Source organism: Selaginella moellendorffii, unplaced genomic scaffold (genome assembly GCF_000143415.4).
Source record: "Selaginella moellendorffii unplaced genomic scaffold, v1.0 SELMOscaffold_8, whole genome shotgun sequence".
Taxonomy (NCBI): domain Eukaryota; kingdom Viridiplantae; phylum Streptophyta; class Lycopodiopsida; order Selaginellales; family Selaginellaceae; genus Selaginella; species Selaginella moellendorffii.
Genome location: NW_003314269.1, coordinates 1,158,623 through 1,183,576, shown reverse-complemented (window position 1 = coordinate 1,183,576; position 24,954 = coordinate 1,158,623). Strand labels below are relative to the sequence as shown.

At 46.2% G+C, this 24,954-nt stretch overlaps 7 protein-coding genes across 7 annotated transcripts; all 7 read right to left on the bottom strand.

Moving 5' to 3' along the window:
* Positions 1-1,779: 1,779 nt before the first annotated feature.
* Positions 1,780-4,258, bottom strand: LOC9635006 (folylpolyglutamate synthase). Its single transcript, XM_024671985.1, has 13 exons — positions 3,983-4,258; positions 3,854-3,919; positions 3,687-3,796; positions 3,571-3,631; positions 3,431-3,526; positions 3,297-3,353; positions 3,167-3,227; positions 3,071-3,117; positions 2,952-3,029; positions 2,739-2,903; positions 2,463-2,675; positions 1,994-2,395; positions 1,780-1,921 (listed from the first exon to the last, which is right to left on the bottom strand). The coding sequence occupies exons 1-13, from the start codon at positions 4,088-4,090 to the stop codon at positions 1,859-1,861; spliced, it is 1,527 nt and encodes a 508-aa protein (XP_024527753.1). The 5' UTR covers positions 4,091-4,258; the 3' UTR covers positions 1,780-1,858.
* Positions 4,259-4,358: 100 nt separating this feature from the next.
* Positions 4,359-6,382, bottom strand: LOC9631813 (plant UBX domain-containing protein 10). Its single transcript, XM_024671984.1, has 4 exons — positions 5,406-6,382; positions 5,158-5,328; positions 4,900-5,103; positions 4,359-4,724 (listed from the first exon to the last, which is right to left on the bottom strand). Exons 1-4 carry the CDS (start codon positions 6,339-6,341, stop codon positions 4,491-4,493), a joined length of 1,545 nt encoding a protein of 514 aa, XP_024527752.1. The 5' UTR covers positions 6,342-6,382; the 3' UTR covers positions 4,359-4,490.
* A 120-nt stretch (positions 6,383-6,502) lies between these two features.
* Positions 6,503-7,954, bottom strand: LOC112345333 (pentatricopeptide repeat-containing protein At4g02750-like). The gene has a single exon (XM_024671788.1). It carries the CDS (start codon positions 7,952-7,954, stop codon positions 6,503-6,505), a length of 1,452 nt encoding a protein of 483 aa, XP_024527556.1.
* A 676-nt stretch (positions 7,955-8,630) lies between these two features.
* Positions 8,631-9,398, bottom strand: LOC112345332 (putative pentatricopeptide repeat-containing protein At1g68930). The gene has a single exon (XM_024671787.1). The coding sequence runs from the start codon at positions 9,396-9,398 to the stop codon at positions 8,631-8,633; it is 768 nt and encodes a 255-aa protein (XP_024527555.1).
* On the bottom strand, positions 8,869-10,343 carry LOC112345331 (putative pentatricopeptide repeat-containing protein At3g23330). Its single transcript, XM_024671786.1, has 3 exons — positions 9,738-10,343; positions 9,497-9,683; positions 8,869-9,432 (listed from the first exon to the last, which is right to left on the bottom strand). The coding sequence occupies exons 1-3, from the start codon at positions 10,341-10,343 to the stop codon at positions 9,425-9,427; spliced, it is 801 nt and encodes a 266-aa protein (XP_024527554.1). The 3' UTR covers positions 8,869-9,424.
* Positions 10,344-17,016: 6,673 nt separating this feature from the next.
* LOC112345330 (pentatricopeptide repeat-containing protein At2g33680-like) lies at positions 17,017-17,779 on the bottom strand. Its single transcript, XM_024671785.1, has 2 exons — positions 17,326-17,779; positions 17,017-17,225 (listed from the first exon to the last, which is right to left on the bottom strand). Exons 1-2 carry the CDS (start codon positions 17,777-17,779, stop codon positions 17,017-17,019), a joined length of 663 nt encoding a protein of 220 aa, XP_024527553.1.
* LOC112345329 (putative pentatricopeptide repeat-containing protein At3g23330) lies at positions 17,706-18,724 on the bottom strand. The gene is made up of 3 exons (XM_024671784.1): positions 18,119-18,724; positions 17,878-18,064; positions 17,706-17,813 (listed from the first exon to the last, which is right to left on the bottom strand). Exons 1-3 carry the CDS (start codon positions 18,722-18,724, stop codon positions 17,806-17,808), a joined length of 801 nt encoding a protein of 266 aa, XP_024527552.1. The 3' UTR covers positions 17,706-17,805.
* Between the last annotated feature and the right edge of the window lie 6,230 nt (positions 18,725-24,954).

Genomic DNA, 24,954 nt, shown 5'->3' with positions numbered 1-24,954 from the left:
AAAAGAATTAATTGATATGTAACTTTTAATACTTATAATCACATTTAAGACAACCTTTGAGATGACTTATTAGCTTAATCTTTCTCTACCATGGGCTTTTATTTGGTGTTTCATGTTTCTTTATTAGAACCATATTACATTTATTTCAGATCCTACTTATATTCTACCACCTTTTTCAGAGATTATTGCTAGTAAGCATGAGTTTGAGTTGTTGCCATTCCTCACTTGCATGCTTGCAATATACTATCAAACTCCACATTGACTCATTTTATCTTGGCCTGTCCAAGGGCTTATTTGACTAATACATTCTTTAAAAGCTACTTTAAGGAAGTTTCATTTGTGAAATTGGCCACAAGTATCTATATTGTTCTAACCTCTTTAATGTTTTCCTTTTATGTTTTTTTTCCAAAAAAAATTAAATTTCCAATAGCATAGCATCATATTATCATTAGATTAAAAATTAAAATAAACTTTGATGGATAAAGGCTAACATTGATAAAGGCTATCGATACAAACATTCATAAAATCAAACTCCTATGAACCCCTCTATCCCTTGAACCCAAAAGGTTTAAAATCCCTTACTAGCTGCTAAAGTTCAAATAAGTGATGGAGTTGATCCTCTACCAGCATCATGAGCATTGTTTATTTTCTTCGCTAACCTTTTCTACTTTATCATTATCATGCTGTGATCGTGGCACCACCAAATACTTTGAGTATGAGTTCCATGAGTAGGACTCCAAAACTATAGATGCCTCTTGTTAAAAAAGCTTGTACTGTGATAAAAAGAAAACTAAGGTTCACAAGAGTTTTGATTTTATTGCCTACCTGAATGTTCATATCACTAACCTTTATCATACAATATCTATGTCATCTAAAAGAAAGCATCAATGTTTGCTCACACGTCAGACACATAAATGGGGTTAAGAAGAGGCTGTTGTGGGTGTGAGCAATGATGAGGATGGTCCAGGTGAAGACATTCTTGCAGGATAATGGATTGGAGTAAAAATTGGCAATCTAATAAAATCAAAACTCCTGTGAACCACAGCCGGTTAATCTCTCAACCTGTTGCAACTGAGAAGCTGAAGCACCCTCATCAAAATGCTTTGAAGATCTTGTGACAAAGTGTATCTATCAAGATCCCACTGAATACCAGGTCATCGAAAAAATTTTCTACCAGACTTCCCATGTCATGACATACATTCTCAAGACAAAAAGAACAAAGCTTCAATTTGAATCTTTTACAAAGGCAATTTTCTCTAGAACACTTTGGATTGGATGCTCTCAATCAAATTTCCAGTGGAACTCTCTCATTGCATAAAATCAAAACTCTTGTGAACATCTGTTTTTATCATATCATAGTACAAGCTTTTTAACATCTTTTACAAAGGAAAACTTTCTCTTAGAACACTTTGGGAAAAGACAATTAGAGGCTCTAAATCAAATTTCAAAAGGAACTCTCTCATTGCATTAGGTTGAAACACCTATGAACCTCAGTTTTTTTCTTATCACAATACAAGCTTTTTTAACAATCTATAGCTTTGGAGTCCTGCTCATGGAACTCATACTGAAAGTACTTGGTGGTGCCACGATCTGGACCAGAGTAATCGAGAATATAGGATGGGCCATAGCTGGTCATATCACAGAAACTAAGAAGCAGACTTGTCAGCTCCGCTGGTTGGGAATTCTTAATCTACATCCAGGTTGAACGTCTAGTCGTTGCTATCTTGGTTATGGCCATACATTTGGATGATGGCGAGAAATGTAGGTAGCCAATAAAAATCACGTGGTTATTGACATGATTACATTAAGCAAACTAATTGGTTTGCTTAAGCAAACCTGTACAAGTATGCATAGCTTATCAAGTATACTTGATAAGTTTTAAGACATCTCCGACCAAGTGCAAAGAGCCAGTGACAAGAACCTGGAAGATTACATGCTATGGAATGAAAGGGAAAAAAGAAAGAGGAACAATTAGACTAAAACGTTGGAGTACCTGCAAGTGTAGCTGAGGATAGCCTTTTGCAATACGCTGTAGCCATTGTATCGATGATGGCAGCGAAGGCAATACTGCGCTGGAGGATCCAATCATCAAACTCGTGTCTCGAGAAAAGCCTTCGTCGTCTTTCAGCTGTTGGACGATGCTGGAGCTTTCGCTGGAGTTGATGAAGCAGTGATCATCTTTGCTTGCTTCCAGTGCTTCCCAGTGCTGCCACAAGATCTCCTGCCAGGAAGTGTCAGCTCTCCCGGTGCAAATGTGCTTCACCGAGAAGCTGCTCGAGTATGGTGGCACAAAGAGAGCCAGCTGAATTGGTGATTCCTCCCGAGCACAGGCTTCCTTCAGGCGTGGCAAGAGAAGCTGTGGATCACGCTTGGGCATGCAGTTGAAAAGAAGGATCTGTGCGGTAGCGAGCGAAGAGCGCATTATACGAGAGATCGTCAAAATGAGAGAGTTTCTCACAAACCTTGCACTGATCTCCACACGGAGAAGCATCAGCTTTGGACGCTGAAGAGAACCATTTGCCGCAAACTTCCATGCTCTCGGGGCTGTGAGCTCCATCGATGTAAAAGCTAAGGTTGCTGCAAAGCTTGTCATGGATGACTTGTGCTCTTCCTTCCCAGCGAGCTTGGACGAGGCCAGTGATGTAAGAATCAGGCAGACGAGCATGCTCGATAGCCTGCGATTTAGAAAAACAGAAACTGTAAGTTTGCCTTTAAAGAACGGAAGAGTCTCGATGGACATTTTCTACGAGAAGTTTGTGCTCGTTGTGTCCGGAACTCCCGGCCCAGCGTTTGCAAAGAGCTACGGCGAGTGCAGCGTTTACGCGCTGATGCTCGCCTTTGAGCCCCAGTTCTAAGTCTCCAAGGCCATACGCTGTCAAAGGGGCTGCCACTTCCAAGCAAATCTGTCCAGCAACATTAGAGAATATCGGAAGAACAAAAAGTGGCATTACATTGAGTTCCTTTGCTCGTTTTTGCAAAGAATCTAAAGCTTCGCTCGCCTGTGGCACGGTTATGGCTGGAACACCTGCCTACAGTGGAATTTAGAAACTTCACAAACTTTTTGAAGTACCTTGAAAATTCCAGCCTTTTCGGAAGCGATTTCTCCAAGAGTACTTCCTGCACCAGTGTGTTAAATATCAAAAACTTTTGTGTTAGAAAAGCCTACCCAGGACTTCCATATGATCGTAACCAAGAGAAGTTACTCCGCAGACAACCGGGGATTTCACCTATGAATAAAAAACACAAGAATTCGTTAGACACTGTTCTTTCCCAAGAATGAAAGGCGAAGGTATTACGACGTTGGTGGTGTCGTATCGACCACCAAGACCAACTTCTAGAATTGCAACATCCACCTACAAAATACAAGAAATAATAAGCCCATGACTAGAGCAGAAGAAGAAGAAGAAGAAGAAACCGACAACAACCATACTTTCTCGGAGATAAACATCTTGAATGCTAGAACAGTGAGAAACCTTGAAACCCGCGCTATCGAAACTCCACTGTGGAAACTATCTCCTGGGAGAGCCTGATAATTGCAGTTTTAGAAGTGAACTGTAGCTTAATCCAGACCTGTAGACGTTCCCAGCACCACCAAAAGTACTTGGCAAAGAGCTCCTGCGAGACTGGTTGCCTGGCATAAGCGCTACTTAGAAACAAGTCGGAACAAATTCAAAACGATGCAGTACCCATCGAAACGAAATCGTTCTCTAACGTCCAGTAGATGCGGTGAAGTGAAAAGTCCCGTCCGGAACCCGGAAGCTCTCAGTATCTCCTCCACGAAAGCGCATGTCGACCCCTAAATTCACAGCGAGAGCGTTGGAAAGAAAAACTAGGAATTTATGATCCATTCTACTTTGCCTTTGGTCCCGGCCACATGAATGACACTGAGCTCGGACAGTGGTTCTTCCAAATCCAAATGCTAGCACACAGCAAAAGTTCTATGGTTTGCTTGAAAGCACTCACGAAAAACTGCGTTTTATACCCTGAGATGCTGTGAAGTGATCTGGAGATGGGACTCGAGCGGCGAAAGAGATCCAGGCGCGGTGAGAAGGGCGTCGAGCGCATCGATGGCGCGCTGGAAGCTCTCCATTGATCGAGCATTGCGACAAGAAGTGCTTTGTAGCACAGCTCTAGAGTAGCCCAACCGAAGTGGCAACTTTGCCGGTCGATTTACGCTTTGCCCTTGGAAACTTCTCACGTCAACACCAGTCTTCCACTGCACAATCTCGTGCTTGACCGCGCAAAAGACTTCAAAACCAAAAACAATACTATAGTAATTTTCTTTTAATTTTTTTTAAAAAATCAGTTAAAATTTAGAATTTAAAGGAATCTTCTTTGTCAACTTTACAGTGGTAGTATTAATTAAAATTTGTACAAGTTGACCATTTCTCCATCCCCAGAAAGTACAAAAGTGTTATTAATATGATAAGAGTAGCTCCCGCTCTCTCTCTCTCTTCCTCTCTCTCTTCCTCTCCTACACACAAGAAAAGCTATGGAGTGTCCACCTGGACAAAAAGGCTGGCGTGCGGGTGGAGCCCTGCGTCGGCCAAGGACATGTGGAGCTTGTCCGCGCCGTACACCTTTCTGGGAAAATTGGACACGAGACTGTAGCGAGCATCTCCAAGGCTGCCCAGAGAGTCCACGAAATCGTACACACACTGCACGGCGGACGTGCAGCTAAACCTTCGCTCTTTGCGTTCACCATTTGGAAACCGAACTAGCACCTATCAAACCAACAACACCAAGGACCAACATGTCAAAACATTTCCACGAAAGAAGCAAAGGGTGGTTGAAACAAGCTAGAAGGAAGGAAGCAAAGGGATGATCGAAACAAGCTACGAAGAAAGCGAAGAGATGAAGGTGATTGAAACAAACAAGCTATGGGAGGGCAAGACTAACCTGTGTGACTTGTGGGCCTCTCTCCGGCTCGGCTCCCAGGGCCAGGGCCTTCTCCTTTCGGAGCTTGTCCATGGCCGCTTGCTTCTCGGCGGCCACCTGCGCAGCTCTTTGCGCCGCAAGCTCCTTCTCTCGCATTTGCCTCTCCGACTCGGCGGCCTCCCTGGCCACCCTCTCGGCTTCTTCCACTCTTTTCCTCTCCCGTTCCTGCGAATGAAAGCAGCGCTTTTAAGAAATGGACGAGCGCGAAACGAGGATCACCTGGTCTGCTAGCAAGGCGGCCTGATATGCTGCGTCTTGCTCCTCGCGCAATTGCCTGTTGCGCCTTCTCTCCTCGTCCTCGACACGCATCGCCACCAAAGCGGCACCTTGCTCCTCCAAAACTCTTTGCAGCAGCGAGAGCAATGTCTCTGGAGATTTGAATCCTTCCACCTGCAAGAAAGGAAACGAAAGCAAAGAAAACCATGAAAAATCCACCACAAAAGCGAAAACAAACAGGAGAGAAGAACCTGTTGCAAGAGAGCTATCCGTTGGTTGGAAGAAGCCATGACGACCGCGCAGAAGGGAAACGTCGACGCCTTCAAGCTGTTAAACATCTGGAACCCCTCGGTGTTCCTCACGTCCGCCCCCCACACGACGAAGTTCTGGCTCAAGAACTGGCTGACCGGCTCCGAGCAGAGCGTAGCCTGGCAAAACGCGGGCGTGTCGACGTGCTCCGGCGAGTGCAAGTAGACGAAGAGGAACTTAAACCCCTCCGTCGACCGCCGCAGCGCCTCCATGAAGCTGAGAGCCTGGAAGTCCGGGCGGACGCTCCCATACTCTTGCTCAAAGCTCCGGATGAACTGGATTGCCTGGACAGCTCCGGCAGTAGGAACTGGAAGGAAACGATCTCTCGCCTCCGTTAATCTACCACCACCACCTTGCTGGTTGCCAATGCCAAGAGCCCCTAGAGAGTACGAAAGGAGCGATCCAGCCACCCAAACACCAAGCCCCATGGCGCCGGAAACCATGAAAAGCCCCCCACGAACGATCGAGAAGGGGAGCGTGACGATCTTCCACACCAGATTCCCGCTGTTAGTGGCGGTGGCGTCGTTGCTAGGGGGAATCGGCCCCGGGCGGGGCTGGTGATCCACGAGCATGTCCTCGTCGCCGCTCGTCGTGGCCAATTGCGCGAGCCCTAGCGGTGGAGCTGTGCCACTGTTGCGATGGGGCAGAGAGGGCGAGTACCTGGGACTGAGGCGCTGCGGCTGGAGATTTTGGCGAGAATACTCCCGGGCATGGCTGTGCGAATCGTCCGACACCGCCGCCGTGACCGCCGAGTCCAGATCCCAGCCATGGCGCTCTAGAATGCGCGTGCACACGGCCATGTCCTCCATGCCCGTCAAGCTCTGGAAGTGAGCCAGCTTCTCGTCGCTCGCCTCGCCGCCGCCGCTGCCCTGATCCATGGCGATGCTAGCACCCCCTTTCCCTTTGCGTTTAACCCTCCCTATTTTCTCGCCTCCAGGCTAACAGTTTGGAATATCCTGTCTATTCCTTTTATTAGGGCTGAAAGAAATATTTGCCACCAAACAAGTATATTCGCTCTTCTTCTATCTCTTTGAAAGTACTATGGATTGGCGAGCAATACATACGGCGCTGGGTCGTGTGGATCCTCCCGAGCGGCGGAGAGAGCCGCGGTCTCTCGGGCATCGCCACCGCCGCCGTGGAATCGGCACGCCGCGAGCAGGCATTTCCAGTCGGACTGATCGGGAACGAAGGGCATGTTGGCGATGAGCTCCTCCGCGGCTTCCAGATGACCAGCGCGACCCAGCAAATCGATCACACAGCAGTAGTGCTGCTTGTTGGGCCGGATCCCGAAATCTGCGATCATCGAATTGAAGCACTGGATCCCAGCTTCCAAGTCGCCCCTGTAGCTACAGCCCACGATGGCACACGCGAAAGAAATAGCACCGGGCTTGAATCCTTCAATCTTAGCCTCGTGGAAGAACGCCGTCGCGTCGTTGAATCGACCGCCCTGTGCCATGGCCGCCGCCATGGCCGCGCTCGTCTCTCCATCTCTCTCCGGCATGGAATCGAAGAAGCCCTTTGCCTCGTCCAAGAGCCCATTGCTCGCATAGGCGCCAAGCATCACTCGCGCGACCTGGAATCGAATCAGAGAAGTGCTAAACAAGCTCTTTGCCTCCGCCATTTGCCCGTTCATGGCATACCCGTGTATCATGACGCTCCAAGTGATGGAATCTGCGCAAGGCATCTTATCGAACAGCTCTTGAGCATATATCAAGTGCCCGCGTTGAGCATATGCTGCCAAGAGGGTATTCCACGTAGCGGCATCTTGTAGAGGCATGGAATCAAAAAAGTGCTTTGACTGTTCCAGATGCCCAGACTGGGCATATAATGAAAGCATGGCGTTCCACGTCACTATATCCTTGCTGTTGGCTTTGTTAAAGAGATCAACAGCTTCGGTTAAGCTTCCTACAGCGCTATATGCTTCGATCATCACTGTCCAAGAGGTGGCATCGCGGTGTGGCAATCCATCAAAGACATGTTGGGCTTGACCTATTTGGCCGCTCTCCGCATAAGATTTGAGCATTGTGGTGCAGGAGACAAGATCAACTTCAGTCATGCGATGGAAGATTTGTTCTGTGGTGTGAGAATCCCCAGATCGGGCGTATGCTGACAGAATTGTGTTCCACGAGACAATATCAAGTTCTCGCATCTGCTGGGCGACAGCGGTGAGTTCGTCCATATTGTCACTGTGTGTATAGGCAGCGAGCATTGCGTTCCAGGCGATGAGATCACGTTCCTCCATCGAATCAAAAACTACCTTCGCTTTCTCCAAATCCCCAGAACAAGCAAGTGCAGTAAGAATTGTGGTAGATGAAATGAGATTCCATTCTGGCATTGATTCATAAAGTGACTGTGCCTTGAGAAGAGCGTTGTTTGTGATGTAAGCAGCTATCATTGCGTTCCAAACAACGAGGTTGGTTTGCGGGATTTTGAAAAAGAGATGTTCCGCTTCATGGAGATGACCATTTGTGGCAAATGCTTGCAACATCATCACCCAGGAGAAGCAGTCTTTGGTGACAATTCTGCAAAAGATTTGGTAAGCATGACTGATGCTGCCGCATCGTCCAAACATCTGGATGGAAATATTGGAAAGAAAGACCAATGAGGAAGTGTCATTCAAGTCTATTAAGGATAGTTTCGCATGAATTTGATGGGCTTGAGGGAGGGTGTGACAAGAGCGGATAGCTGTTTCAAGCTCCTGGCATAGTAATTTGCTTTTCTGCTCAGTCATCTACTTGCAAATATGCATATGCAATTTAACATTCATATGCAATTTTTAGTGAAGGATGGTGTTTTTAAATAAGAAAAAGCATTTTGCAACAAAATTTTTTATAAAAATTTAGGCTTGAAGAGTTTTAATTTTATAAAATTTTTCAAGAAAAATATTTCAACTAAGCCATCAAATAAAAATTAAGCTAAAGATATAATGCACAATTGCATTTTAGCAGTTCTTCTCGCATATAGATTTTCTATTTTTTGTAACGCGAGATGTCGGGATCATCCGTTTGCCCACAGCTTTTGGAATTGTCTTCCTTTGCAGAGGCGATTGCCATTCATCTTGAAGATGACACTAAAGTAAGAAAGGAATCAATCGAATCGCGCTGACTATAAGCTATCATTGACGTGATCGATCGACGTGATCTCTTTTGAAAAGCCCGTGTAATGAGCTACGGAGAAATCTGCCGCAGGAGAGAGACGATGTTGTCACAAGCAATCTTCTCCACTCTCCCATTCTTCCACTTCGAGCAAGCAGCCAGCAAACTCGTCCAAGTGACCATTGTGGCTTCGAACGGCATAGCTTCCACCATCTCCAGAGCTTCCTCGAGCTGCTTTGCTCGTCCGAGCATGTCGATCATGCAGTGGTAGTGCTCAATGCCCGGATCTAATCCACACCTAGACGTCATCTCCTGGAAAAATTTCTTGCCTTGCTCGATCATCCCAGCCCGGCTGCAAGTCGCGAGCACCGAGACATAAGTTACACCGTCCGGCTTGACACCCTCGTCACACATCTTCTCAAAGAGCTGGATCACTCGATCGTTGTCTCCCTGGCGGCTGTAGCCCGCGATAAGTGAGCTCCAACTCACAGCATCCTTCCTCGAGACCGAGTTGAAAACCAGCTCCGCTTCGTCCATGCTCCCACATCTGCTGTAGAAATCTACCAACGAAGAGATCACGGCTCCCTGGAACTGGAACCCCAAGCTCGTGATCTCTTCGTGAAGTATCCGGCCAAGCCTCAAGGCTACTGAGCTTCCACAAGCTTTGAGCACGCAAACGAGCGTCCACACGTCTGGAGAACATCCCTCGAGCTGCATTAGCAAGAAAAAATGTAGCGCTGTTTCGGCCTGGCTGTTTTCAACGTACCCGAGCATCAATGCCGTCCAGCAGACTTGATTTGGCTGGAAAATGGTGCTAAACACTCCAAGAGCATCGCCCATGCTGCCACAAGCCGCGTACATTTGGATCAAGCAGCTGTGAAGAAAGATATCCAAGCGATGGTTAGCAATTCGCAAGGCTTGCGCGTGAAAAGCCATACCTCTTTCCAGAGACTCCAGCTTGAGTATCCTTCCATGGATAGTTTCTTCTCCTCGTTCCCTCTTTGCTAAAGAAGTGATGGCCTGGAACACCGCAACAAAGGTTCTGGCATTTGCTCCACTGCTTTCTCGTTGCATTTCCACGAAGAGCTCAAGCACCACCTCGCTCTGCCCATTCTCTACAAAACCCTGCATCAAAGAAGTCCATAGAACTACGTCACGCTTTGGAGCTCCATGAAAAACCTTCCACGCATCCACCACGCTTCCACACCGAGCATACATTTCCACCAGGCTGCTAGCTACCAAAGCGTTTGTGTCGATTCCCCTTGCAGTGGCAAGGGAGTGAAGAGCCATTCCTCTCTCAAGAGAAGAAAACTTCACGACGAGCTCTAGATCTTCTAAAACCTTCCCATTCTCCTTCTCTGCGAGGCTCGCGCAGGCCTTGAGCAATCCAATAAACGTGACAGAATTCCCTTTCAAGCCCCGCGATTCCATGTCCAGGAAGAGCTGGAGCGCAACCCCGCCATGCCCATTCACGGCATAGCCCAGAATGAGAGAATTCCACGCGACGAGGTCGGGGCAATTCATCCGGTCGAAAGCCCTGCGCGCCTCGTCCATGCAGCCGCACTTGCCATAGAGATTCACCAGGCTGCTCGCCACGAACGCATTGGAATCGAGGCCGCAGCACTCCGCCTCGGCGTGGATTTGCTTACCCCAATCCAGATCCCGGGATCGCGAGCATTCCTTGAGCGACGCAAGGAATCTCCTCACCTCGCAATCGCTGGAGTGGGCGCGGTCAAGCTTGGAACGGAAAGATCGAGGTCGGGAAGTGGAAGAACTAGGACTCATTTGATTCTTTATATTAAACGGAACCCATGTCTTATAAACGATCAATAAAATATTCGCGGTCCGTACTAGATTTTGATTTGATTGCATTTTATGTTACCATATAAAAGGGCCCTTTAGGATTCACACAATCAGGGTTTAATAGCAGTGATCGAGAGCGTGGACAAGAAGGCTAGCGCTGTGGCGGCGATGAAGAAGGGAAAGAAGAGGCAGCGAAACAAGGAAGGACAAGTTGATACCAAGATTAGTGCTCCAAAGAGAAGGCGTGAGCTCCAGGAGGAGCCTCCCATGGTCCCCAAGAAAAGTCCGAGCAGCAAGGTAGTATACAAGATTGATGGGTTAGTTATCACTTCCCACAGTGATTTTCATGACTTTTGGCCACGATCGGCATCCAAGCTACTGGCACCGGACTTCCTCCACTGTGCTAGAGCTCAAGAGCTTCACAGCCTCCTCACCCAAGAGCTCTGCAGCAGAGACCGTGACGATTGTGCCCCAAAGAACGCCCAGCTCTTGGTGGTGATTGGCGGGACGAGATGCCACATGATGAGGCGCCTCGAGGATTTGTGCCACTCGACTAGATGTGCTGGAGACAAGATCTGGTATGGAGTCCAGATTAAGGAAGGTGGAAGCTTGTGCACGCTGTTCAAGTATATGTTTGATGGGAGGAGCGCGAACATGAGCCGGGACATGTCCAAGGAAATCCATGCCAAGGATTGCACAAACAAAACAAACAACATGATTCAAGAGATCCTCTCCCATGTCTCTGGGAACAAGTGCAACAGTTACTTCTCTCCAATCCGTGTGGAGAGCGTCCACCATTGACTGTAAGAATCACTCCTGTGATTAAAAGTTTTAGAGTACATCAAAATGGAGAACAATTAAAAGTAGCGTGTTATTCCTCCCGATCGACATTGGTTTCGCTTCTTAAATTCCTGGTGCATTGCTTCACCAATATTGGCTGGCGATTCTATAACCGTGACATCCACAGATTGATTTTGTCCTGGGCCGTGCCTGGAGCGATGACTGAAATATCTAAGGGGCGTTAGTCCTTAATGGGTATGATTCTCGTTTTGGGTGCGAGAGGTCGCGAGCCCGATTCTCACAACGCCCCTGTATTTTCAACAAATGCGAAATTCCGTGCTCGGAATCGAAGAAGCCTTTTGCCTCGTCCAAGAGCCCATTGCTCGCAAAGGCGCCAAGCATCACTCGCAAAGGCGCCAAGCATCACTCGCGCGACCTTCATGGCATACCCGTGAATCATGACGCTTCAAGTGATGGTCTTATTGAACATATGCTGGCATGAGGGTTGTAGCGGGCATGGAATAAATTTTTTTTTTAGCAATCCCGGCCTTGGTATATACGCATAGCATAGCTTCCCACATCACTGCTGTTGGCTTTGTTAAAGAGATCAAAGCATGGGTTAAGGTCCTTGCAGCCCTATATGCTTTGATCATCACTGTCCAGGAGATGTCATTGCAATGTGGCAGTCCATCAGAGACTTGTTGGGCTTGATCTGTCTCGAGGCTCTCTGCATAAAATTTAAGCATTGTGGTGCTGGAGACAAGATCAGCTTCAGTCATGCGATGGAAGATTTGTTCTGTGGTGTGAGAATCCCCAGATCGTGCGTATGCTGACAGAATTGTGTTCCACGAGACAATATCAAGTTATGGCATCTGCTGGGGGATAGCAGTGAGTTCGTCCATATTGTCACTGTGTGTATAGGCAGCAAGTATTGTGTTCCAGGCGATGAGATCGCGTTCCTCCATCGAATCAAAAACGGCCTTCGCTTTCTCCAAATCCCCAGAACACGCAAGTGCAGTAAGAATTGTGGTAGAAGAAATGAGATTCCATTCTGGCATTGATTCATAAAGTGACTGTGCCTTGAGAAGAGCGTTGTTTGTGATGTAAGCAGCTATCATTGCGTTCCAAACAACAAGGTTGGTTTGCGGGATTTTGAAAAAGAGATGTTCCGCTTCATGGAGATGACCATGGATGGAAATATTGGAGAGAAAGACCAATGAGGAAGTGTCATTCAAGTCTATTAAGGATAGTTTCACATGAATTTGATGGGCTTGAGGGAGGGTGTGACAAGAGCAGATAGCTGTTTCAAGCTCCTGGCATAGTGATTTGCTTTTCTGCTCAGTCATCTGGTTAGATCATTATCAACCAAAAGAAAGTTTGCCATATATCTACTTGCAAATATGCCCCTTTATAGATTAACATTCAAATGTAACTTTTAGTGAAAGATGGTTATTTTAAATAAGAAAAAGCATTTTGCAACAAAAACTTTTATAAAAATTTAGGCTTTGTGAGGGCCAGGTGTATGGCTACGATGCCGTATACTAATATTAGCGTAGTGGGATTTTGGTAGCCGTCAGATTGGTTTCAATCCAGACCACTCACTCTTGTATATAAGCTAGGGTTTTTGGGTTAATTGATATGCACATTTCTATATTCCCTTTTCCATATTCCATGCACTCACATTGGTGGAGGTGAGGGGCACCTTTGATTGTCCCTGAAGAGTGATTGGATTTGGGATTTTAGTTTAGATCTAGTTTTTGCATCGTCTAGATTTAGCTTTTTCCATTTCCTTTCTTTTGTTCTTCCCTTTCAGGATTTTGCTTTAGATCTAGCTTTTTGGATTGTTTAGATCTACCATTTCTTTCTAGCTTTTTGTCATTTCTCTTCTTTTGCTTTTTCTTTTTCGTTCATCTTCATGGCAGATCAACAATCTCCTCCCTTGACTCTAGAGCAGTAGTTGGTTCAATTGCTTGATGCTATGTGCTTGCAATTGAACAACCAAACTCAATTGATGGTGGCATTCACGGCATGTGGTTCAACTCCTCCTGCTCTTGGTGCCAATCCTTGCGTTCGGCCGGAGTTCTTTTGTGGGAATCCTGAGGATGATGTATACCATTGGTTCGATCACTTCACAGTGATTGCCACATATCATTCTTGGGATGATGCTCGACGTTTGCGTGAGTTTCCCACGTGTCTCCAAGGGACGGTGTTGCAGTGGTACAATGGATTGAGCGTGGCCGCTCGTGGGGATTAGAGTGTTCTTCTGGACGTCTTCAAACGCGCCTTCGGATCCAACAATTGCATCGTCTTCGCCAAGGGCCATCTGAGTCAGTGATGCAATTTGACGTTCGTTTTTGAAATCTTTTGCTTCGTGCGGAGCCCAATATGTCAAAGCGGATCAAGTTAGGAATGTTGTGGCCAGCACTTCGTCAAGATCTTGTTGGACTTATGCATGCACTTGCTTCTGCTACCCTTGACGATGCTCTTCGCTTGGCACAACGTTATGAGACGTCGCTTCTTCCACTTCTCACTGCATGTCCTTCAGCTCCACTTCCTATGAGTGATGGTCTTGTTCCAATAGAGGTTGATGCTGTTACTACTCGAGTCCAAGGACAAGGGCGAGGACGTGGTCGTGGCCGTGATGTTTGTTACTGGGCGTGTGATGAAGTTAGTCATACTTATCGGTGTTGTCGGCGTTTTCCAGATTGGCGACCTCCATTTCCTAGGTGGAGACTTTGGTGTCATCAACGTCCCGTTGGTGCTGCTGCAGTGGAAGGTTTGGACACTGTGGTGCATCCGGGAAACGAGGAGTCACATGAGTAATGGAGGGACCTTGCGCGAATAAGTTAGTGACCTTTTCATTTTTCTTTCGGGAGTATCATCAAGGGGTTCACTCGGCACCGGTTCATCCCGTATTTACTTTCCAAGCTCGTTTTTATAACAAGAGGTCTCCTATTATTCTCTCCGTGTTGGTTGATACAGGTTTGAGTTTATCTTTTATTGCTCGACCTGTTGCCACACGTTGTCATCTACACTTGCGTTGTGCGGCGGACCCAGTTTTCATTCTTTTTATGGCAACGGCTGTACACATGCATGTGCACGAGATGAGGCAGACTTGATTGTGTGTGTGGACGATCTTGAGCTTGAGCTGCAGTCGTTGCGGGTGATGCCGAGTCAAGCTTTTGACCTCATTCTTGGTATGGATTTGTTGCAGCGCAATCATGCCAAGTGTGACTTTGAGGCTTCTCCCCCTTGTCTCATACTTCCTTATGTTTCATCCATTCCTCTCACTTCTGTACCTTTTCGTCCCTTTACTTTTACCTCTGCTTCCATTACTTTTGTTCCCCCACTATTTCCTCCTGTGTTTCTATCTTGTTCTGCTCTTCCCTTTTCCGATCCCTCTGACGATCTTTGTGTTGAAGCTGTTGACCGACTGATGAAGGAGTATTCTGATATCTTTGAATTTGACCTATCGTCTGGGGCCAAGATTGCCACACGTCATCCCATTCCAACTGGGGATGCTCGTTCAATCAAGGTTCCTGTTCATCGTCGGTCACCCAAGGAGATCAAGATTTTACGTGCAAACGTCAAGGAGATGTTGGAGAAGGGTGTTATTCGGAAGTCGCGAAGTCCTTGGGCATGTGAACCTCATCTGGTGACGAAGCCTAATGGGAGTATTCGTTTTTGCATCGACTATCGTCCGTTAAATGAAGTGACGATCCCGGATGTGTACCCTCTTCCTCACACTGCTGATCTCTTGGATCATCTGGGGCGAAGTCGTTAGTTCACCAAGTTAGATCTTGCTTCTGGGTACTGGCAAATACCGATGGCCGAAGAAGATATTCCTAAGACTGCTTTTCGTACACCGTTTGGTTTGTACGAGTTCTTGGTGATGCTGTTTGGTTTGAATAATGCTCCAGCGACTTTCCAGCGGATGATGGACGAGGTTCTTTGTGATATGCCAGAGGTGACTGCTGACTTCATTGATGATGTTTTGATTCACTCGAAGGGGACATGGGAGGAGCACATTCATGATGTGTGTAAAGTGTTGGATCGGCTACGCAATGTTGGTTTAAAGCTGAAGCGGTCGAAGTGCGTGTTTGGCTCCAAAGACACAACTTATCTTGGGTACTGTATTTTTCGTGAAGGTTTACAAGTTGATCCTAACAAACTTGTAGCTGTTCTAAAGTTCCCTACTCCGAAGTGTGTGAATGATGTGCAGCGCTTCCTAGGCAAGGTGCAGTATCTCGGTCGTTTTATAGATCATCTTTCTGATCGCACTGCACCGTTGCGAGCATTGCTGAAGTCGTCAACATCATCTTTCATCTGGTCTTTAGATTGTGAGCGGGCGTTTGTGGATCTCAAAAAGCTTTTAACGACTCCTCCGGTTTTGGCATATCCTGACTACACTCAACTTTTTATTTTGTGCGTCGATGCTTCTGATATTGGTCTTGGAGGTGTATTAATGCAAGAAAGCCTGAGTGTGCTTGGTCAGCATCATCCCATTGCATATATAAGTTGTACGTTACAACTAGCAAAGGTGAACTACTCCACGACAGAGAAGGAGTGTTTAGCGGTAGTTTGGGGTTTCGAGAAACTTCATACATATCTACATGGTTCTCGGACGTTACTTGAAGGTGACCATGCTGCCGTTACTTCATTATTGAAGCGGAAGAACCTAGTTGGTTGTACTGTTTGGTGGGCTTTGAAGCTTCAGATATATGATTTTGATGTTGTTCATCGCCCAAGGAGTTTTATGGCTGATGCTGATGCCCTTTCTCGAGCTCCTCTTCCTCTTCCACTCTCTTTTCATATTTCTGATGAGTCTGTTATTCCAGCATCTGTGGATTTTCTAGACGAGGATTCTGTGCCATCAGCGGTTGTTGTACTTGACGTTCAGTGTCCTCAAGGCACAGAACAAGATCTACCTTCTCTTGATGAGGTTCGCGAGGGTCAAAAGATTGAGCTGTGGATTCGAAGGCTTCGAGATGCATTTGAGAATCCTACATCACTTGCTGATGACTTGGCTTTTCGGCATTTACATTCTCAATATCGCCTTAAAGATGGTCTTCTTTATTTTGTGGGGACAGATCCTGATGATCATTTACGGCTGGTGGTGCCTTCTGTCTTTATTCCGTGGTTTCTCCATGCCTACCATAATTCTCCTGTTCTAGGTGGGCATATGGGACATCGTCGGGTGACCGAGAAGCTGCGCAGGTCTTTCTATTGGCCGGAGATGCAACGTGATGTTATCTGGTATGTGCGTAGTTGCGTTTGGTGCCAAGCTCATAATACTCCCCTTTGTGCTGCAGAAGGACGATTGGAGTCAATTGTAGTTTCCCGTCCGTTTGAGTTGGTGGCATTTGATCTTATAGGACCTTTTCCATGGTCGACTACTGGCAATGAGTATATTATTATTGCTTTTGACTACTTGACTCATTGGGTGGAAGTTGGTGCTCTTGCTAGCGCCTCTGCAACTGCTGTTGGATACTTCCTCCTCAATTGAGTGGTGTTCCAACATTCTTGTCCAGAACGGATTCTTTCGGATAATGATCCTGCATTTATAGCTGAGGTATTTCATATTTTAACGTCTCAGTTGGGGATATACCACACTTTCACGAGTGCTTATCATCCACAATCAGACAGTCTGGTGGAACGGTTTGTTCGAACATTCAAAGGGATGATTGCGAAGTATATGAACTTTCAGCATTCGGGTTGGGATAGTTATTTGCCGTCTCTTCGGTATGCTTATCTCACAAGGGTGTAGAGTTCTGTTGGTGCTTCACCATATAAACTCCTATATGGTCATGATCCAATATTACTAACGGAGCTGGGTTTACCTTTGCGATCTCTTTTCAAAAGCCCGTGTAATGAGCTATGGAGAAATCTTCCGCAGGAGAGAGACGATGTTGTCACAAGCAATCTTCTCCACTCTCCCATTCTTCCACTTCGAGCAAGCAGCCAGCAAACTCGTCCAAGTGACCATTGTGGCTTCGAACGGCATAGCTTCCACCATCTCCAGAGCTTCCTCGAGCTGCTTTGCTCGTCCGAGCATGTCGATCATGCAGTGGTAGTGCTCAATGCCTGGATCTAATCCACACCTAGACGTCATCTCCTGGAAAAATTTCTTGCTCGATCATCCCAGCCCGGCTGCAAGTCGTGAGCACCGAGACATAAGTTACACCGTCCGGCTTGACACCCTCGTCACACATCTTCTCAAAGAGCTGGATCACTTGATCGTTGTCTCCCTGGCGGCTGTAGCCCGCGATAAGTGAGCTCCAAGTCACAGCATCCTTCCTCGAGACCGAGTTGAAAACCAGCTCCGCTTCATCCATGCTCCCACATCTGCTGTAGAAATCTACCAACGAAGAGATCACGGCTCCCTGGAACTGGAACCCCAAGCTCGTGATCTCTTCGTGAAGTATCCGGCCAAGCCTCATGGCTACTGAGCTTCCACAAGCTTTGAGCACGCAAACGAGCGTCCACACGTCTGGAGAACATCCCTCGAGCTGCATTAGCAAGAAAAAATGTAGCGCTGTTTCGGCCTGGCTGTTTTCAACGTACCCGAGCATCAATGCCGTCCAGCAGACTTGATTTGGCTGGAAAATGGTGCTAAACACTCCAAGAGCATCGCCCATGCTGCCACAAGCCGCGTACATTTGGATCAAGCAGCTGTGAAGAAAGATATCCAAGCGATGGTTAGCAATTCGCAAGGCTTGCGCGTGAAAAGCCATACCTCTTTCCAGAGACTCCAGCTTGAGTATCCTTCCATGGATAGTTTCTTCTCCTCGTTCCCTCTTTGCTAAAGAAGTGATGGCCTGGAACACCGCAACAAAGGTTCTGGCATTTGCTCCACTGCTTTCTCGTTGCATTTCCACGAAGAGCTCAAGCACCACCTCGCTCTGCCCATTCTCTACAAAACCCTGCATCAAAGAAGTCCATAGAACTACGTCACGCTTTGGAGCTCCATGAAAAACCTTCCACGCATCCACCACGCTTCCACACCGAGCATACATTTCCACCAGGCTGCTAGCTACCAAAGCGTTTGTGTCGATTCCCCTTGCAGTGGCAAGGGAGTGAAGAGCCATTCCTCTCTCAAGAGAAGAAAACTTCACGACGAGCTCTAGATCTTCTAAAACCTTCCCATTCTCCTTCTCTGCGAGGCTCGCGCAGGCCTTGAGCAATCCAATAAACGTGACAGAATTCCCTTTCAAGCCCCGCGATTCCATGTCCAGGAAGAGCTGGAGCGCAACCCCGCCATGCCCATTCACGGCATAGCCCAGAATGAGAGAATTCCACGCGACGAGGTCGGGGCAATTCATCCGGTCGAAAGCCCTGCGCGCCTCGTCCATGCAGCCGCACTTGCCATAGAGATTCACCAGGCTGCTCGCCACGAACGCATTGGAATCGAGGCCGCAGCACTCCGCCTCGGCGTGGATTTGCTTACCCCAATCCAGATCCCGGGATCGCGAGCATTCCTTGAGCGACGCAAGGAATCTCCTCACCTCGCAATCGCTGGAGTGGGCGCGGTCAAGCTTGGAACGGAAAGATCGAGGTCGGGAAGTGGAAGAACTAGGACTCATTTGATTCTTTATATTAAACGGAACCCATGTCTTATAAACGATCAATAAAATATTCGCGGTCCGTACTAGATTTTGATTTGATTGCATTTTATGTTACCATATAAAAGGGCCCTTTAGGATTCACACAATCAGGGTTTAATAGCAGTGATCGAGAGCGTGGACAAGAAGGCTAGCGCTGTGGCGGCGATGAAGAAGGGAAAGAAGAGGCAGCGAAACAAGGAAGGACAAGTTGATACCAAGATTAGTGCTCCAAAGAGAAGGCGTGAGCTCCAGGAGGAGCCTCCCATGGTCCCCAAGAAAAGTCCGAGCAGCAAGGTAGTATACAAGATTGATGGGTTAGTTATCACTTCCCACAGTGATTTTCATGACTTTTGGCCACGATCGGCATCCAAGCTACTGGCACCGGACTTCCTCCACTGTGCTAGAGCTCAAGAGCTTCACAGCCTCCTCACCCAAGAGCTCTGCAGCAGAGACCGTGACGATTGTGCCCCAAAGAACGCCCAGCTCTTGGTGGTGATTGGCGGGACGAGATGCCACATGATGAGGCGCCTCGAGGATTTGTGCCACTCGACTAGATGTGCTGGAGACAAGATCTGGTATGGAGTCCAGATTAAGGAAGGTGGAAGCTTGTCCACGCTGTTCAAGTATATGTTTGATGGGAGGAGCGCGAACATGAGCCGGGACATGTCCAAGGAAATCCATGCCAAGGATTGCACAAACAAGACAAACAACATGATTCAAGAGATCCTCTCCCATGTCTCTGGGAACAAGTGCAACAGTTACTTCTCTCCAATCCGTGTGGAGAGCGTCCACCATTGACTGTAAGAATCACTCCTGTGATTAAAAGTTTTAGAGTACATCAAAATGGAGAACAATTAAAAGTAGCGTGTTATTCCTCCCGATCGACATTGGTTTCGCTTCTTAAATTCCTGGTGCATTGCTTCACCAATATTGGCTGGCGATTCTATAACCGTGACATCCACAGATTGATTTTGTCCTGGGCCGTGCCTGGAGCGATGACTGAAATATCTAAGGGGCGTTAGTCCTTAATGGGTATGATTCTCGTTTTGGGTGCGAGAGGTCGCGAGCCCGATTCTCACAACGCCCCTGTATTTTCAACAAATGCGAAATTCCGTGCTCGGCCTTGGTATATACCCGGCCTTGGTATATACCCATAGCATAGCTTCCCACCTCACTGCTGCTGGTTTTGTTAAAGAGATGACAGCATCGGTTAAGCTCCTTGCAGCGCTATATGCTCCGATCATCACTGTCCAGGAGATGTCCTTGCAGTGTGACAATCCATCAGAGACTTGTTGCGCTTGATCTGTCTCGCGCCTCTCTGCATAAAATTTAAGCATTGTGGTGCTGGAGACAAGATCAGCTTCAGTCATGCGATGGAAGATTTGTTCTGTGGTGTGAGAATCCCCAGATCGTGCATATGCTGACAGAATTGTGTTCCACGAGACAATATCAAGTTCTGGCATCTGCTGGGGGATAGCAGTGAGTTCGTCCATATTGTCACTGTGTGTATAGGCAGCGAGCATTGTGTTCTAGGTGATGAGATCACGTTCCTCCATTGAATGAAAACCTATTCTCCAAATGCCCAGAACAAGCAAGTGCAGTAAGAATTGTATAGAAGAAATGAGATTCCATTCTGGCATTGATTCATAAAGTGACTGCCTTGAGAAGAGCGTTGTTTTGTGATGTGAGCAGCTATCATTGTGTTCCAAACAACAAGGCAGGATTTTGAAAAAGAGATGTTCCACCTCTGATACCAATGTTATGATCCGGCGCAAAAAGACAAAGATCTAGTTGCCCTAGACTATATTATGCCACCTCTTGAGGTTCCTCACCACCCAACCACCCCCGAATTACCTCAAAAGCTCCACTGCGCCGCCATTCCATTGTGAGCCCTATGTTAGGGTAACCTTCATGAAGATGACCATTTGTGACATCATCACCCAGGGGAAGCAGTTCTTGGTGACAATTCTGCAAAAATATTTGTAAGCATGATTGATCATCCAAATATCTAGATGGAAATGTTGGAATGGAAGCCTAATAATGACAAGAGTGGGTAGCAATTTGATTTTCTGCTCAGTCATCTTGTTAGATCTAATGAAAATGAATTTTACTATATCTCCACCTATAATATCCTTATAGGAATTTAAGTGAAATGCAGTTAATTTTCAATTGCAATTCTTTTAAGATAGATAATTGAAAGATGATTATTTTAAAATAAGAAAAAGGAATAAAATAATTTGGCAATACAAATTGCATAAAACTTTTATCTAAAAAATGTGAGTGCATGGAATATAAAAATGAAATAAAAAAATATGCATATCAATTGGCCCAAAAACTTTAACTTATATATAAGAGTAAATGGTTCAAATTAAAACCAATTTGATGACTATTAAAATCCTGCTATACTAATATTAATATATAGCATTGTAATTATACACTTGGCCCTCCTCTTAGAATGATGGAAAACAAATCAAGGTTTTGTAGTGGAGGGGCTGGGATTTAGAGGAATTAGTGTATTTGTATGTGGTGTCAATTGTTCTTGGTCCTTTTATATAAAGTGTTTTAGTTGTTGCATATGCACAATTTTTGGAGGATTGACTTATTGAATGTCATGTTAAACCTCATAAATTTGTGGTCCAACTTGTCGCAGCACCTGATATAGTCCCTTTCACTGAGCAAGGAACTCTTTATGCAAACCACCTACCATAAAATTGGGAAAGTGGACTAACACTACGTCATCCATTTTATACTCTACAGGTGAATGATGATGAGAGTTATAATGCTATTGTTATCCTAGTTTTACACAACCTAAATGTTTGGTAGACTTTGCTTAGATAAGTTGAAGAATGCTCATAAAATACCAATCCTAAGACTTACTCATGAGAATTGCAAAGGTAAACTCAACTTTGTATATAAGAGTTTATATGGTGAAACACCAATAAAAACTCTACACCCCTGTGATATATATACACTAATAAAACGGCAAATAACCATCTTAATCCAATGTTGAAAGTTTACATACTTTGTGATCATCCCTTTAAAAGTCTGAATAAATTGTTTCACCTAACCATTTGATTATGGATGATAAACACTTGTGAAAGTAAACCGAGACATGAAAACGTGAAAAGCCTCAACCATAAATGCAGGACCATTATCCAAAAGAATTTGCTAGGGACAAGAATGTTGGAACACCACTAAATTAAGAAGGAAGTATTTAATAGTTGCAAATACACTAGCAAGAGCATTGACTTCCATCCAGAAAATCAAGTAGTCAGCAGAAATAATGATATATACTCATTGTCAATAGTTGACTATGGAAAAGGCCCTATCAAATCAAATACCACCAACTTAAATAAACAGGAAATTATAATTGATTCCAACCATCCTTCTACAACATAAGGGGGAGTATTGTGTTCCTTTCATATCTCCTCTAAGTGGATCAAGACATCATTGATGAAGTCAATAGTGACTTCCGACATATCACAAAGAACTTCGTTCATCATTCGTTGCAAAATTGTTAAAACATTGATTGATGTCTGGCTAGTCCAATTTGCTCCCGTTGGGTTCGACCCGAGGGGTAAGGTGTCAAGAGAGTGGGGCTCTCGAGAGAGCTGTGGCTCTTAGCTTCTGTTCACAAGGGCGTGAACTTGCAGAGAAGCGTGGTGGATTATAAGCAACCAAAGAAAATGACTTAAGAGACGATCCATGGGGTTCAAATATAAAAGGAAAGGGCCCATGAACAAGAGTGCACCCCCTTTTCCAATCGGTTAAGGGTTTTAGAATACTTGGGGTTATACGTCTTTGAGTTTGAATAGTACTAGGCTGGATGACCTCCCGGGAAGTCTAAACTCGGGAGTTTACACCTAGGGGGTTTGGTGAGCTCCAAAAGAATAGTAGGGGGAGGACTCTAGTGGAGCCAGTTTGGCCAGGAAAGGCTAGTGTGATTAAGGGAAGCTATACCCACGTGGTGGGTGATAATAAAACCATTAAGGAGTCCAAAACTAGAGTGAATCAGATAGACAAGTGAGGTAGCTTGGTAAAGTGTTCAAGAGCTGGCTCTAGCTCCCCCGAGAGATCAAATGGTTGATGCTCCCAATTCAAGTGTGGGTGGCACTACTTACTTGGATACCTGGCGTGGCTTAATGGAACCTCATGGGCTTAGTGAATACAGACAGACAAGTGAGGTAGCTTGGTGAAGTGTTCAAGAGCTGGCTCTAGCTCCCTTGGGAGATCGAATGGTTGATGCTCCCAATTCAAGTGTGGGTGGCATTACTTATTTGGATACCTGGCATGGCTTAACGGAACCTCACTCTAAGCCCATGGCTAAAGCACCCAAAGGTAAAAGGTGGGGAGAGTACCCATGAGGCTCACATAGGGCCATGGTGTTTCGAAATGTTGTTCGAAAGCCTCAGACTATAGGAAAGAAGAGGAACAGTCTTCTAATATAGTGACCAAGGATACAGTCACATGGTGAGGAAGTCCTAGAAGATAGTGGGACTTAGTGGTCGGGCCTTTGAGCCTTAACCCAGTGGCGGTGTTGGCAAGCATGGCCGTGGATGAAGAGGGACTTGGTAGGGACGGAAGAAGGGACATTGGGGAAGGGTGTTTCCCATGCCTCTAGGCATCTTAAAGGTGCTAGAGCGTGCTTAAAGGATGACCACTCGTGGATGGATAGCCTAGTCTTTGAGAGACAGGACTGTGATGTAGGTGGTGTTGGATCACCAATGTGACAAAGGTGAATGGGCATGGCTTTAGCGTAACGGGCTAATACATCAATGGTACCTTTGGGTGTCAGTCAGGGGATTGGACACGTGGAGCACTTGGACCAGGTGCAAAGTATGAGTGGCATGGATGCCATTCTTGGGGCTAGCAAGCCTCAAGTCCAAAATAGGACTTATGGAGGTTGTGAGGTGTGGTTAAGGGAGTAAAGTAGAATGGAAAATTTAGTCTCCTACAATGTGGTATCGGAACTATTCTTTATGTAAGCAACCAAAGAGAATGACTTAAAAGACGATCTATGAGGTTCAAATATAAAGGGAAAGAGCTTATGAATAAAAGTGCACCCTCTTTTTCAATCGGTTAAGGGTCTTGAGATATCTAGGGTTAAGTGTCCTTGGGTTTGAATAGTACTGGGTTGGGTGACCTCTTAGAAAGTCTAAATTCAGGAGCTTACATTTAGTATCAGAGGTCTCAAATCTAACTCTATTGGTTGGCTAGGGGAATCACACCACATGTTGATTGACATCTGGGAAGGGTCTAGTATGCTCCGACTGGGCTTGACCTGAGGGGTAGGGTGTCAAGAGAGTGGGGCTCTTAGGAGAGTTACACCACATGTCAATCAAGAGTGGGGCTCTTAGGAGAGTTACACCACATGTTGATTGACATCTGGGAAGGGTCTAGTATGCTCCGACTGAGCTTGACCTGAGGGGTAGGGTGTCAAGAGAGCGGGGCTCGAGGGGTAGGGTGTCAAGAGAGTGGGGCTTTTAGGAGAGTTACATCACATGTTGATTGACATCTGGGAAGGGTCTAGTATGCTCCGACTGGGCTTGACCTGAGGGGTAGGGTGTCAAGAGAGCGGGGCTCGAGGGGTAGGGTGTCAAGAGAGTGGGGCTCTTAGGAGAGTTGTGGCTCTTAGCTTCCATTCACGCCTCGGGTCACTCTCTTCCATTCACGAGGGCGTGAATTTATAGGAAAGCGTAGTGGATTATAAGTAACCAAAGAGAATGACTTGAGAGACAATCCATGGGGTTCAAATATAGAGGGAAAGGGTTTATGAATAAGAGTGCACCCCCTTTTCTAATCAATTAAGAGTCTTGGGATATTTGGGTTAAGTGTCCTTGGGTTTGAATAGTACTGGGTTGGGTGACCTCTTAGAAAGTCCAAACTCAAGTGATTACATCTTAGCTCGACTTTTATTAGTGCTCAAGTATATCACCACTAGTGTTAGCATCGGGAGGTCCTAAGAGTGGGCTTATCCTTGAGGAGTAGCAGGTCGGGAAGACATGACTCTCTAGTACAGTTCATGTGTGAATTTGTAGGCGAGGTTGTGGATAGAGCATGATCACTCTCAACACACTATTTTCACCAAGCTAAGTATATAGAAGAGATGCTAGTCAGGTTTTCTATGACCTAATCCAGTAATGGAACCATTCCAGAGCAATGTCTCCTGAGACAGAGGACAACATATCTTGACGGAGTCCAATCACGCA

What these genes read in the sequence shown, in the direction of transcription:
- LOC9635006 (XM_024671985.1), bottom strand. Translation starts at nt 4,090, where the DNA reads ATGGAGAGCTTCCAGCGCGCCATCGATGCGCTCGACGCCCTTCTCACC. An exon ending in TGGCCGGGACCAAAGGCAAA is followed by an intron (nt 3,797 to 3,853) that starts GTAGAATGGATC and finishes CTGTGAATTTAG; the next exon opens with GGGTCGACATGCGCTTTCGT. An exon ending in GAACGATTTCGTTTCGATGG is followed by an intron (nt 3,632 to 3,686) that starts GTACTGCATCGT and finishes CGCTTATGCCAG; the next exon opens with GCAACCAGTCTCGCAGGAGC.
- LOC9631813 (XM_024671984.1), bottom strand. Translation starts at nt 6,341, where the DNA reads ATGGATCAGGGCAGCGGCGGCGGCGAGGCGAGCGACGAGAAGCTGGCT. An exon ending in GGATAGCTCTCTTGCAACAG is followed by an intron (nt 5,329 to 5,405) that starts GTTCTTCTCTCC and finishes CCTTTCTTGCAG; the next exon opens with GTGGAAGGATTCAAATCTCC. An exon ending in GAGGCCCACAAGTCACACAG is followed by an intron (nt 4,725 to 4,899) that starts GTTAGTCTTGCC and finishes TTGGTTTGATAG; the next exon opens with GTGCTAGTTCGGTTTCCAAA.
- LOC112345333 (XM_024671788.1), bottom strand. Translation starts at nt 7,954, where the DNA reads ATGATGTTGCAAGCATTTGCCACAAATGGTCATCTCCATGAAGCGGAA.
- LOC112345332 (XM_024671787.1), bottom strand. Translation starts at nt 9,398, where the DNA reads ATGGGCGATGCTCTTGGAGTGTTTAGCACCATTTTCCAGCCAAATCAA.
- LOC112345331 (XM_024671786.1), bottom strand. Translation starts at nt 10,343, where the DNA reads ATGAGTCCTAGTTCTTCCACTTCCCGACCTCGATCTTTCCGTTCCAAG. An exon ending in GCGTGGTGGATGCGTGGAAG is followed by an intron (nt 9,684 to 9,737) that starts GTTTTTCATGGA and finishes TCTTTGATGCAG; the next exon opens with GGTTTTGTAGAGAATGGGCA.
- LOC112345330 (XM_024671785.1), bottom strand. Translation starts at nt 17,779, where the DNA reads ATGGGCGATGCTCTTGGAGTGTTTAGCACCATTTTCCAGCCAAATCAA. An exon ending in CGAGGGTGTCAAGCCGGACG is followed by an intron (nt 17,226 to 17,325) that starts GTGTAACTTATG and finishes GATTAGATCCAG; the next exon opens with GCATTGAGCACTACCACTGC.
- LOC112345329 (XM_024671784.1), bottom strand. Translation starts at nt 18,724, where the DNA reads ATGAGTCCTAGTTCTTCCACTTCCCGACCTCGATCTTTCCGTTCCAAG. An exon ending in GCGTGGTGGATGCGTGGAAG is followed by an intron (nt 18,065 to 18,118) that starts GTTTTTCATGGA and finishes TCTTTGATGCAG; the next exon opens with GGTTTTGTAGAGAATGGGCA.